Source organism: Eriocheir sinensis, chromosome 12, assembly GCF_024679095.1.
Source record: "Eriocheir sinensis breed Jianghai 21 chromosome 12, ASM2467909v1, whole genome shotgun sequence".
In the NCBI taxonomy this organism is placed as follows: Eukaryota; Metazoa; Arthropoda; class Malacostraca; order Decapoda; family Varunidae; genus Eriocheir; species Eriocheir sinensis.
This window is the reverse complement of record NC_066520.1, coordinates 7,821,409-7,836,408: the sequence shown is the minus strand read 5'-3', so window position 1 is coordinate 7,836,408 and position 15,000 is coordinate 7,821,409. Positions and strand designations below refer to the sequence as shown.

Genomic DNA, 15,000 nt, shown 5'->3' with positions numbered 1-15,000 from the left:
AACACAATAACTCTGTGAGTGGACCCGACTGTCGCTGCCATGTGGTGATGGTGTCGGAGGTATTGCCTTTACAAGGGCACCAGTGTAGTGGACCTTCTTCTTTTGACCTGTAACGCTTTATATCGCTTCTTAGGTCCTCTTTCTCCACACTTTTATACTTCACAACATGCACTTAGTTACTTCGCAGTGTGCACTTATTCACTTCACCCTGAACTTAGGTGTTTTTCTGTCCTTTTCTTTCCCTGATTTTGCTTTTCTATGCCCTTTTGCTGTTTTCCACTATTACTTTTCACCGTCGCTGCCATGCATTACAGGCCAAAAGAAGAAGAAGAAGAAGAGGAAAACAACACCAGGGGTTCTACAATTGTCATAGACTGGAGAAAAAGATTTTTGGACTGTGGTTCCACAGCATGGGGTGTTCTCTTATCTTGTTAATCAAGTAGTAAGCAAACCAGCTCTGCCAGTCCATTTTACGAGTATACAGTAATCCCTCGTCATATTGCGGTTCACTTATCGCAGTCTCGCTGTATCGCGGATTTTTAAATTGTAAATATTTAGTTTCGTATCGCGGATTTTTCGCTATATCGCGGGATTTTGCAGTATAGAGGTATTTTAATATATTTATTATTTTACTTATTTTGCAGTAAAAGAAGCATTTTCTAGCCTAAAAAAATGTAAACAATATAAAAAAAAGAAATTATTAATAAGAACATATAAAAAGAATATTGGATTGAAATAAAATACGTAGTGTACAGCAGATGAGAAAACAAAGACGTGCACGTATGGAAAACGCAGTTACAGCCGCTTCCGCTTGAGCTAGTCTGCCCACGTGTAATCGTACACGGCACACTACTGGCCGATGGATGGGAGGCGACCAATCAGAACACTGTGCTCTGTATCCTAGGCGCTGATTGGCTCAGCGACCGTAGCATTTGATGGTTCGTGAGTGGTTAGCTTGGAGACAAAGGGAGTGTGTGTTACAGCTTGCTACTGTTAAATGCTCGAGAAGTTAGCAGCAAGGACCCAGACAGGATGAGGCAATGACTACATTTGATCAAGGCTAAAGTCCTAAACTTGCTCAACATGATTACTCCAAGCTTATGTAGTTTCGTGGAACTCTTTGCAATGCCGGAATAAACACGTGGAGAGATACTGAACCGAACAGCTGATACGCTCTTCTTCTTCTTGTGACCACAACTTACCGACCACACGAGTAACCGACATGTTGGTGACAGATTCTGACTAGAATTTCGATGAGTTTCCCGTGAAATATAGCCAACTTTGAATCTCTCGAGAAACTAGTGGTTGGGTGACCTTGTTCACACGGGCTGAGGCGAGATTCACAGAGATATGCGTGCTTATATAAATAATATATAAAATATAATATTTAAAATATATAAATAATACAATAAATATAAGGTCGCTACTTCGCGGATTTTCGTCTATCGCGGGGGGTTCTGGAACCTAACCCCCGCGATAAACGAGGGATTACTGTATTGGTGGGCTTGGCCATCTTCCATTGCTCTTCACTCCTCAGCCACTGCCGTCGTCTGTTTGTTTACATACAGCCGTGAGGTACCCACTTTCCCACACTCGTACCCACAACCGTCTTCCATTCATACGGACACCCAACAATTAACTCGCTCCCGGTTGGGGATACGGGCAACCGCGGTTGCCCATAGCCCCAATGGTTGGACACCGCCTTTTAAGGCAGCACGCATGACGCCGACGATAGGTAGATGCGACCCGTACATGTCAAAGCACCGCAAAACTCGAGGCGGTAATGCGCGAAAGTCGGAATGGTAAGAATTTAGGACTAAGCACTAAACGTGAGGATCGCGAAACTCGAGAGGGTACTGTACATATATATATATATATATATATATATATATATATATATATATATATATATATATATATATATATATATATAGAGATTTATGTTTTGGTTCAGTTTTCCTTTATTTTATTAATTATTATTATTTCCTCTGGGATGACTACTTATTTTTGTGGCATATATGTACTGGCAAAAATACCTTATTAGCACCATAAATTCTGCTGCTACAGGCTTTGGACAGGCCTTACTCAACACTCTCGCCTGCCTGGTCGTGTTCCTGGAGCGGCGGGTCATTGACACACTGCCATACCTCATTGCGTCCATGATGACTGCCGTGCCTGAGCCTCTCCACCAACAGCTGATCACTACACTGTGCTACTACATACTGCCCGTCACTGTGGGTATGTGTGTGTATGATAGAGAGAGAGAGAGAGAGTGTGTGTGTGTTTTAGTTTTCAGTTTTATAATTCAGAAAATTTATGGCTACTTGACATCGAATTTAAGCTCTTATATATTTTTTAGTATGATTCCTATACAGTGTCTGTTTACACTATTTTTGTTGCTTTGTTTCTTAATACCCTTGCCTAACACTACCATTTAAATGTTCCTGCGCTCTTCCCAGTCTTCACCCAAACCACTCACCCCCAGCCCGACACACCCAGTACTCTTCACACCATTTTCATTCAGAGCTCCATCTTTCTCCTACAGGCGCAGCCGTGGAGGAAGGGGAGGAGGAAAACTATGCTACTGGCTCTGTTCCAGCAGTTCTCATGATGGTTTTCCAGTACACTGATAACTCAGGTCTGTAGCCTTGTGAAAATGGCAAGAGCTTAGTTGTCTCCATTCTTAGCTTGTACGACGTGGACTGTTCAGAAGCCAACGTGATGAGTAGTGTCCCCCTTTCAACTCTTATGATATTAACCTTTTGCATAGGTGGCTAGGCTGCCTTAGATCCTGATTCCTTTGCCTCCCATCTAGCAATTTAGGAAGGACAAGGTAACCTTACTTTCATTCTCTTGCCTGCATATCTGTAAACTCTTATCCATATGATGGATAGCAATTAGTATAAATATTACAGTAAAACCTCACCATTTGCGCACTCACAATTTGCGCACTCACCATTTGCGCGGCGTTAATTTGCGGCCATCATCCCACCATTTGTGCAGGTGGTCTTGCCATTTGCGCACCTCGCCGCTATGGTAACGGCGTCTCACTGGCAGCAAAATGGCGTCCACTGATCTTCTGAGGACGTTTACTAGCTGTTTTGGTAGCAAAATGGCGTCCGTTGATCTTCTGAGGATGTTTACTAGCTGTTGTGGTGGCAAAATGGCGTCCGTTGATCTTCTTAGGACGTTTACTAGCTGTTTTGGTAGCAAAATGGCGTTTGTTGATCTTCTGAGGATGTTTACTAGCTGTTTTGGTGGCAAAATGGCGTCCGTTGATCTTCTTAGGATGTTTACTAGCTGTTTTGGTAGCAAAATGGCGTCCGCTGATCTTCTTAGGATGTTTACTAGCTGTTTTGGCAGCAAAATGGCGTCCGCTGATCTTCTGAGGACGTTTACTAGCTGTTCTGGCAGCAAAGTGGCGTCCGCTGGCGAGCTACAACTGTCTACCACCCGCGCGCCCTTTGCCGCCAATGAAGAACACTGCCAACGTACACAACATGTCATTTCCTGCCATAACCCGATCACCTCTCCTCGTCTCGTGGTGACTGCGATTATTCGATGTTTTCGGCCTCACCTTTGCACAATCAGCGTCATCGAAGCCTAAACCCCGGAAGAACCCGATGATGACCATAGCACAGGTGGAAGTGATTAAGAAGGTGGACAGTGGAAGAAAAAAACAAGAGATTGGCCGTGAGTATGACATGTTTCCTGCCAGCAGACTTTTTTTTTTTTTTTTTTTTTTTTTTTGTGCTGGTAGAGGGGTTTTTGGGCCGTGACCGCCCATATGTATTTTTCCATATAGGTTATTAAGTTCACCATGTGCGCATTCGCCATTTGTGCACCTTCAGACCGCCCATATGTGCGCAAATGGTGAGGTGTAACTGTATATTTCATCATGGAAACTCTTCTGCCGTGGCCATCCCCTCGTGTGAACTCCAAGGAGCAGGCGTCAAAGATGAATGAATGAATTAATTATATATCATGAAAGAGGAAAATATTCATGGAGGAATGTAACAAAGTTGTAAAGTAGTAACGTAATTTCACTAATGTATTATTACTCTTTCATATGTTAGTAATCCAGTTAGTTGCATATGGAGAAGGACAAAGTCTTGTCTCAAGGAATTGTTTTCCTGTTTTTATTGAACACGGCTAAATCAAACCACTGTGTTTAGAATCAGATACGTAATATGGATGATTCCCTTGCATCTCAAGAACCTTTATCACCATGGCCAATCCTTCCTCTTTCACCACTCAGCCTACCACTGTGAGCTCCTGGAGACCCTCATGGCCCTCAAGCCTGACATTGTTAAGGACCTGCTGTGTGTGGTTGCATTTGGTACCCCATCCTCTCGCCCTCCAGCCGCTAACCTCCTCTTTTACTACTGGCCAAGCCTCAACCCCACTCTGTATGATCGCCGCGGAATCCATATTAAGTTCAGTGGTAAGTCTTGTGCCTCCTGTTCCTTATCTATTTTTACGTTCTTTTCATTTGTTGTTATTTTCCAAGATTCCTGAGTGAGTAATCAGAGAAAATGGAGGCCACTTTTTATTTATATTATAATGTAGCCAGGGAAGAAAGGTATGTTTGTTGTTGAGAGATATGTAGGGCATTCTCTCTCTCTCTCTCTCTCTCTCTCTCTCTCTCTCTCTCTCTCTCTCTCTCTCTCTCTCTCTCTCTCTCTCTCTCTCTCTCATACTCTAGTAATCTTAACCATCACTCACCATAATATGACAGTGATATGATACCTGATTAGAATTGTGTTAGAGATAAATATTTTAGATTACCGTGATCGTACAAAGTGTTATATAATTGTATTTTCATTTATCCTTTTCTCCCTTCTAGGTCTTATTGAGTTTTGCACATGCTCCTAAAAGATGATACTAATTATGGTTGGTGGATCCATTTGCTCCCAGAGTGTAACAAAAACTTCTCATCAGATCTCACTATTTTCCATTGAACCCACCAAAGAAAGCGAATGAAGTTCAAGCTCACAACTCATAGTTTGTTTTAAGCATATTGTGCATATTGTGGAATTCATGATATAGGCATTTGCTTCTAATATAATTACATATAATGGAGCTCTTTGACGCTCCAGCTGGTCTCCATTATGTATCACATTAATGCTAACATGTATCTACTTTAATTAAGAATGACTCACTTGATTTGCACAGGTACAGCAATGCTCAGAAATGCATGTACACTTTCTAGCAACACAAGTTATACTTTCTGTTAACAAAGTAGTCTTCAGTCTACACTAGCTCCTTGGAATTACTACTCTAACAATTGCTATTAACCCGTAGAGTACCATTGATGCGTCACGTGTTAAAAGCAATTTGCAATTATATACCGTTAACGCGTCAGACGCGTTTGGAAATTACCGTTATTAATCGCAGTTGAAAGGACAGTCCCATGCGCATCTAGATGCTCATTTGGGTACAGAACGTCGACTTGTGAGTCAGCCTAGCCTCTCCCAGACCAATATGCCTCGAGGGGTGACGCCGACCCACTGGGAACAAAGGGAAACCCAACGAAATCAAGTCTGAAACAGTGAAAACGTCCAATAATCATAGTGGGGTCAGCCGAGTAGTGACCTTGAGCCAATCACACACACACACACACACACACACACACACTCTATCACGGTTACCAAATATTGAATTACGTACGCACAAGGGTGGGCCGCAAGCCAAGCCGGGCCAGCCATGAGCGGACGGGGGTAGCTGCGGAGCACTTATGGGCGACGGTGAGTGGAATGAACCTATTTTCCTTGTTACTGGGGTCATTTAGACGGGATTTAGCCAAAAAAAAATTTTTTACTCCCAGTGCGGTACTGAAGGCCACTTTTATATCATGTAGGGTGGTACGCTACGGGTTAAATTTTGTATCAAACAGTATCACTTGTCAGTCCACTTCTTCAGTTATTATTCTTTTGTTATATTTATTATTATTAAACACTGCAATAGGTAGAATTGCAAGAATACAAGTGCTACAAGTTACAAAGTATGTAACCCCAACACACTTTCAGACAGAGAATTAAGGAAAAATTAAAGTAGAAGATAAGCTATTAGAAAAGTAAGGTCCAGCAAACTGAGAATGTTGTAATAATAATGTGCTGCATAAAATTAGGATAAATACCACTGCACTGAATAAATTTGAGAAAGCGGAACCAAGTTTTCAGTACACAGGAAAAGAAAATGTGATGTTCAACATTTGAGCCTCACTAACATCTAAGTGCATTTATTGCTGTTAGGTGGCCCAAAGTACTCTTGATTATTATTGAAGTTGTTTTTATTCAGAAGAGTAGATCACTGCTTTGCACAAATCAAGAACAAGCAGTATTATGAAAATTAAATTATGATAGCACAGGCTGGAGCAGACTACCACCATACCTAACAATATATCATAATAGAACTGTAGGTTGAAACAAAAAGTATAAAGCCCCGTTCACACTGTGCTGACTCTGGGCCAAGACAACCCAGCGATTACTGCATTTGACAAGTCGGCTCCCACGCTCCAATAATTTAATAGATAATAATCTAATAATTTCCAATAATTTTTTGGCGTCTTGGTGTCGGCTACCATGATTACCGACTGTCTGGGACATTCGGCCAACTATTTGGCAGAATGTCTGCGGCATGCTGCCAACTAGTCTCAAGACGAGTCTCAATGGTCAATTTTTGAAATGGCGCCACGTCTATGACAACCACGAATCTGCTGACCGATTGGCCGATAGTCTTGACGGTCTTGACGACAGTCTTCCAGATTGTCTGTCAACTGGTTGGCCGACTAGGTGGCTGACAGTTGCCAAGGAGTTGGCCGTCAGTCTTCCTGACCGTCTTCGCGACTGTCTTGGCGACTGTCTTGGCGGCAGCCTTGCTGTTCCTTAAAATACGAAATCGCTCTATTCGAGAATGAAATGTATCGTTCCGTTTTGAACTAATACGGTACAGCATTTGTTCCGTACGGTATTTTATTATCTGAATGGTCAAGCTGATAAAATTCAGTATCTTAAAATTGTAGTGAGCGCATTTTTCAGTTAATCACAAAACCAGCCCGTAAAATTTGTCAAAGGTTCGTCCTAAAATATGTGTAAAATACGCGACGTAACGTCCCTCCCACCTCCCTCTTGCCTCCACCAGCAGCGTGCTGCGGCTGTCACTCATTGCTTGCTCGAGAAAGTTTAGGGTTGCCACCCGCTCCTTTGACCCGTAAACTGCACCAGACATCTTAAGATGCTATGTTAGACTGCGCCAGACATCTTAAGATGACGCATGTTCCAAGGTGGATATTTATATTTCTCGCGATGCCAAAGTATATTCCGATGAACCTCGTGTGGCAACATCATCCCTCTTTCGCACCATGTTGTCACCATCGTCATATTAGTTGCTCTTTAGCAGTCATGGAGAGTAGAAGTATGTCATCTACTGATGCTAACCAGCCCCATAGCTCCTGCAGTCATGACCATGGGGGAGGCATGGGAGGTGGTAAAAAGAAAGTATTGGTAAAGAGAAAGATTGTAGTAGACAAATCTGAAAGTGACATTGATTCAGATTTTATTCAGCCATCAGATTCAGCTGGTCTGAGGAAGCGTGGCAAGCGTAAGCATGTTTCTGGCCCTCAAGGTCACAGACGCGCTGCCAGACAGCCTACTCAGCCACTGACACTAACAAAATTTTTACCACTGCTAGTAGACCCTGATGAATCACTGTCATCTCTGTCTGATGATCCAGAGTGGCAGAAAGATGAGGAAAATGACATTGGGGGTATAGGAGAAGACTCAGCTAATGAACTGAGTAAGGGATGGGTGTCAGCTTGGATGGGAGAGGAGGGGGAGGCAGAGGGAGAACAGGAGCCTCAGAGACGTGAGACAACACGTACTCGATTCGTCTGGTCTGATGGATCAGACTTTGTGCCAGACACTCATAACTTTGACAGAAATATTGCTGGTGTGACTAATGACTGGCCTCTTGATAATGATGCACAAGAGGTTGATTATTTTGAAACATACATTGATGACCAGGTAATGCAGCTTGTGTCACAAACAAACAGCTATTAGAAATACACTATGGAGCATGCTACATTCACCCCAAAATCACGGGTTCATCGCTGGTCAGACACAAACATAGAAGAAATGTATGTTTTATTTGCTCTGTTACTGCTGATGCCACATATAAAAAAAAACATGTGCTGAGTGATTATTGGAAAATTGATGCCTTGATTCCTACACCAATTTTTGGGAAATTCATGAAAAGAGACAGATTCCTTTTATTGATAAGGTTTCTACATTTCCATGACAATAATGAACATGATGAAAATGATCGTTTGTGGAAGGTTAGAAGAGTATTTACCATGAATACTAAGAAGTACAGACAATTCTTTTATCCTTTTTGCAAGGTTGTTATAGATGAAAGCCTGGTGTTGTTCAAGGGGAGACTTATATTCAAGCAGTATATACCTTCAAAAAGGCATAGGTTCAGTATCAAATTCTTTATCCTTTGTGACTGCGAAACAGGGATAGTTTTAGATGCAATAGTGTATACTGGCACCCATGTTGACATTCCACAAGGTGACCCTTTGGGAGTATCTGGCGCAGTTGTGAAGAAAATGATGGAAAGGTACATGGGTAAGGGACATATCCTATATACAGATAACTGGTACACTAGCCCTAGTCTGTGTCAGTATTTACCAGAAAATATGACTGGGTCATGTGGCACAGTACGTAAGAACAAGAAACATATGCCAAAATTTGAAGCAAGACCTGTTCATGGTAATGTGGAACTGCAAAAGAGTGGAAAAGTCCTGGCCATAAATTGGCATGACAAACGTGACGTGACCATGCTCACCACTGTTCATCAAGGACACATGCAGGACACTGACAAGGAAGACCACAGGACACATGAAAGAATTAGAAAGCCAGATGCTGTCATTGATTACAACGCGAATATGCGCCTAGTCGACAAAAGTGACCGTCAGCTTGCTGGTATTGAATGCATGAGGAAATGTGTCAAATGGTACCATAAGCTATTCTTTCATGTTGTTGATGTTACAATGCTGAATGCATATAACATGTACTTAGTCAAGACTGGAAAAAAAAACAAAGTTTTCTTACAATGTTGCCTACCAGCTTATGGGACAGTGACAGGTACAGCTCGAGGACGACGTCAGTCACATGGTCCTGACAGACTCCTGTGTAAGGACTACCTCACCAGACACAAGTTAGAATATTTACCGGACACAGAAAAAGGACGCAAACAACAGAGACGGTGTCATGTATGTACCTCTACAAACAAGCGTGAGAGGTCAAGAAAAATGGTGGTGACTATGTGCGCAGAATGTCAAGTACCAATGTGTGCTGTACCCTGTTTCACTGAGTATCACACACTGAAAGAATACTGAAAAGCACAGTGTAAGGTAGACTGTAAATAGTTTAGGGTAAGGGAAAAAAAAATAGGTGATCTGAAAGGTGAATGTGCTAAAAAAAAATAATACAAGCAAATGTTACAGGAAATTGACAAAGTGATGTTTCCAGTGATTTACTTCATATGTTGTAACTGGAATGAATAATCAGTTGCAAGATAATGTTCAGACGTGACTGTGCCGTGTGTCATCTTCCCTTTGCCACCATCCTATATACCCCGTCACTACCAGCGCTCCCAAGGTCGCCTCATATCCGCGACCTTTATCCAGCCATCATTGCCACATTAGGTGAATTATTATTTTTTTTTTTACACTCTTCGGTGTTCAACATGTTCCTCTTGGGTGTTGTAATACTAAAAATTGTTTTCCAGCAGGTTAATTTTTTGCCATTTATTGCGCTCCCAGGAGCTATTCCCGAATCTCAATTGTGCAGTTTATGGGTTAAATATGGATCCATTCCGTATTGGACAGTGAGATGTTGCATTCCACATTTTTCTGACCTCAGGGTGGCAACCCCAGTTGTGTCATTCAACACAAGAGAGATCGAGGCAAAAGGAGTGAGTGCGTACTGTGTGGCTCCCAAGTTTGTGCTAGCGAAACGTAACCATGCCCAGAAGTTGTTATTGTAATTGTGATTGCAAAATGAAAATACAAATTTCTTGATGGCAGCAGTGTTAGCCAATATTTCTGAGCTGACTGTCACCACGAACGTCCTTCATTAGGCGAAGACTGTCGTCAAGACAGTCCCTCATCACTCTTAAGTAGTCAGCACAGACGACTGTGCCGACAGAAAATGGTAAAAATTTGAAAAATGGCCCCAACAGTCGTCAAGACTGTCTCAGGACAAGCCAAGACTGTTGACGACAGTTGTCACAACTGCCCCAGACCTCCCTCAGACCTGAACCGGAAGTGACGGTTGGTCCAGACTCTTGCCGACTCTTGTCATGAAAGTTTAGCATGGAATACTTTATTGCGCTACCCCTCACGACTCCAGAGTCCCGTCACGACGTTGGCGCAGCAGTCTCAAGACCTCTTTCAAGACATGCCCGACCCTTTCACATCAACACCCAAGACCTCGTGTACCCTAGAGTCGTGGGTTGTCTTGACCCAGAGTCGGCAGTGTGAACGGGGCTCAAGTGAAACAATGGGGATTTTTATAAGCTGAGAGTTTTCAATACATGAGTTGTGAGATTACAGAAAAATTTGAGTGAAAAATATTTGTTTTCATATTAAATCTCACCATTTGCTTCAGTGGATTTTTTTATTTTTTTAATGGTCGGCATTAAAAGGTTTTCTCTGTTGGGTTCAGAAACAGATAAGCAATCTTGTGTTGACTCTTAACATGATGATGGACAAGGCTCACCATGCATACCAATCATTCACCATATCCTTCAACTACTAAATATTGTTGTTCCCAGGCTCAGATAATTTGTGTAATACAAAAGGTAATGAATGATGTGGGCTGAAGGGATGGCGAGGATGTGTATAGCTAACCAGTCTTCTCCTCAGTTTCCATTGCAGCTCACTGGAGAATGATGTCCTGTGCTCTCTTCTGTTTTCTCACGTAACACTTCTGCACATTATGATGCTATTGGTCTTTGACACATGCATGTTAATAATATATTTACCATGCTCTTCTTCATTCTCTTTCTCTGCTATGATTTATGATTCTAAGGAGTTGCCCTCTTGCTTTTCCTATTTAGCATTAATAACTGAATAACTGAATAATAACTGAATTATCATCTGCATTCATTATTTACTGGTGAAGTGTTACATTCTTGGAAAATCATCATAACCAATATTTTTCCAAGCACTGAGCAATGAATGGTTCCTAGATTTTTCCAATGCTCAGTGAGGGTGCACAGTATATTATAAATTTAAGAAAGGACAGCTTCTTATTTGTGAAGCAGGCTGGTCACATTCATAAGACTTCATTTTCATATGTATGCTCCTTGTATGATTTCCCTCAGTTATTAGGTATATTTCAATTATGAGTATGTAACCCATTTTTAAGATTACATGTCTTTCAACTTATGTAACAATTGTCGCTGCACATCATTAGAACTTATTCTCTGTCAGCTGTCCAAGAATTATAATTTCCAAGCTAACATGACTGCAGAATACTTTTATATGTTACAGGTATTCTTACTTAATGTGTACGAATGAGGGTTAGTTGGAAACAGGCATTGCCATTGGTAGTTTTGTATACAATTTTGTTTACTTATTAATTATATATGCATAACTTATTCATGTGCAGGATATTATCTCAACAATTCTATCCATCTTTGTGCTATTACCTGTTTCATTTTTTTCTCACTAATTTACACATTCTCTCTCTCTCTCTCTCTCTCTCTCTCTCTCTCTCTCTCTCTCTCTCTATATATATATATATATATATATATATATATATATATATATAAATATATATATATATTATATATATATATATATATATATATATATATATATATATATATATATATATATATATATATATATATATATATATATATATATATATATTTTTTTTTTCACCGAAAATTGCTGCGTATAAGTCAACATCAAGATTATTAGCTCAAAATTATGAGTTAAGCCTATATTTTCCAAAATATGGTCAGCCAAAACCTAAATGTGGATAGGTTATGCTACAGTGCACAGTAACCTAATGATTCCTTACCAGGGTTCTGCTGACCATCATCAGGGGTTCCACAGGAAATATTGAAATAGTATTTTATTAATGACGGTGATCTGAATTTACACAGCTCGAACAGCAATGGCCTGAATCTTATCCTCATCCACCCAGCCTGCATATATATATATATATATATATATATATATATATATATATATATATATATATATATATATATATATATATATATATATATATATATATATATATATATATATATATATATATATATATATATATATATATATATATATATATATATATATATATATATATATATATATATATATATATATATATATATATATATATATATATATATAGATAGATAGATAGATAGATAGATAGATAGATAGATAGATATAGATATAGATATAGATACAGTAGAGCCCCACTTAGCGCGAACCGCAATTAGCGCGAGCCACTATCTGCCAAGAAAAAAATAAATTAGCGCGAGCAGCCACCACGACTGAATTTTGAAAATTGCGCCAAGCCGCCATGATGCGCGAGAGCCCTTACTTTAGCAGACAACGCCATGTTGATACAGGGCAAGTACTTTGTTTACATTAAAATACTGAAAAGAAAAGTGTGTAGGGTCGTGTGGTCACGACCCGGACAAGGTCTCGACCCGGACAGTCTTGATTAACCAATGAACGATCGAGCCTAGGATGACGTCAGAGCTATGACGTATGAGGGAGGGCGGTCCTAGCTAGACGCCATTTGCAAACCTCCCCGCCGACGCTCCGCTTGTAAGCATGGTAAGAATTTCGATTTTAAGAGGTCGCGATCTTAATTTTCGGCATCAGGATATATTGTGCCATGACCACGAATAAGGCGTGATCAACTTGTGATAAGTTTTGTTATGTAATATAGCCATATTGGCATAAAATCAGTGATAATACGGAGTGCCTAAACAACAATGGACTGCTTGGGGGTGCCCGCTAGACAAAATTATGCCGTGTTCTCGACTCGGACAATTTTGACAATTCATGCAAATTAAGTGTACTGGAAAACCAATTAAAAAGTGAATGATTGCATAGTTCTTACAACTATAATGTACCATATGTGAGATAAAGCCATGGAAAAGGCTGGAAATGGGTGTTGCCACGGCTAAATATCGAGTGATTTTTCAAGTGTTTTATTGATGGAAGTGAATTATTTTTAGCATTAATATGTGCCCCCATTAGTGTTTACTTCTCCAAATTGAAATATTTAACCTAGGCCAATTGTTTATATTTTTACGAATTTTAAAAAATGATGTGCGTGGTCTCGACTCGGACAGTGTGCGTGATGTCCGAGTGAGAACACGGAGGTATAAGAAGGATTTTTTTTTTAAATGACTCTGTCAATCACTCTCATTTTAACCTAAAACCAATATTAATACTATATATTAACATACGAAAGAAAAAAGGCGTAGTTTTAAGGAATTCAGTTACCTTTTTTTTATCATATATATTTTTTTATTACATTGATATTTTGCTACCAATTGTTTTATTCCACCTTTCAGTGTCATGTTCTGGATGTTCTTAGTAAGAAAAAATATAAAACATTGGTGTAAGTGTGTTTTTGGTGGACCAAAACATCCGTCCGGGTTGAGACCACCCCGTCGGTCTCGACCCGGACAGAGAATTCTGGATTTTAAAAACGGCTGTAAAACCAATACTATGATATCTACAGATATGAAACTCATAGCATAAGATGGGGAATTAGTTAAGCTTTCTTTTAAGCACAAAATCTCTCCTGTAGCTCAATAACGTTTTTTTTTATGAATATTATTCACTTTACTGTCCGGGTCGTGAACACATCACCCTATAAGTGAAAAAGAAGAAAAGAGAAACGAAAGGAGGAGGACCTAAGATGCGATACAAAGTGTCACAGGTCAAAAGAAGAAGAAGAAGGATGTGGATACGGGCAACTGACCTTGGCCGTGTGTGACGCACACCCGGAAAATTTGGATTTGCCGGTTGTCCAAGCTGCCGCCAATGCGGTGGGAAGAAAAGGGCTCAGTGTGACACCAGGTTACGGTGAACCGACAACTCGCTCCCGGATGGGTGCACGGGCGTTGCCAGTGCCGGGTGATCACCGGCGATGACGTCATCGGACTCCCAGCGAATCACAAGCGTGTTTTCAGAGCTCAGCCAATCGTAGGGTTGTTTTTTTAATGCGAGTGATTATTTTGAGTAATTATCAAACCCAAAAGTCAGAGCCACATGTGCACCAAATATTTTTTTTCATATTGGTTACTGTATTCAATTAGCGCGAATATATATATATATATATATATATATATATATATATATATATATATATATATATATATATATATATATATATATATATATATATATATATATTCTGGGTCATTCCATGAACTGTCTTTTGCAGTTATTAATACACACACACAATATGACACAAAGCGAATGGACAGTTACTGGCATTACTTTGCGTTTTATTGATTAAGAAACGATCAAATAATAAGGTTTCACATTAAACACCTTTTATTCACTATGATGGCTTATCATAAGCATGGTCACTGAAATATATAGTAAAATTGCTCAGTAATGATGATGAATGAAGAATGCCTTCATAGGTAGGGTTGCCATAATTATCTGAACTATCAAAATTCCGGACGCCTCCACGAACACTCGACCATAGCCTAATGTTTGGCAACGCTGCCATTAGCCTACCTGCCTGCACCACCACCTCCATTTCAAAGCCATATATTCTTATTTCCCCACCTTCCTCAATTATTCTATGGCACTTATAAGCTGTGGACATGTTCCACTGATCACCTCTAAGCATTAGAAGTCTACATGAAGCTTTTGTCATCGTTATATTGACCAAGAAAAGCAATGATGTTTGCGATCGGCGGCAAAGAGTGAGGAGC

At 40.2% G+C, this 15,000-nt stretch overlaps 1 protein-coding gene across 10 annotated transcripts in view; it reads left to right on the top strand.

Annotated features, from left to right (window-relative positions):
- The window catches only part of LOC126997354 (protein unc-79 homolog), a 236,389-nt gene that overhangs the window by 19,393 nt on the left and 201,996 nt on the right, over nt 1–15,000 (top strand). For all 10 annotated transcript variants that reach the window (XM_050858417.1, XM_050858421.1, XM_050858414.1 and 7 more), the window contains exons 5-7: nt 2,068–2,238; nt 2,546–2,638; nt 4,259–4,444. In XM_050858417.1, the coding sequence (XP_050714374.1) occupies nt 2,068–2,238; nt 2,546–2,638; nt 4,259–4,444 (450 nt within the window). The remainder of the gene's footprint in view (nt 1–2,067; nt 2,239–2,545; nt 2,639–4,258; nt 4,445–15,000) is intronic.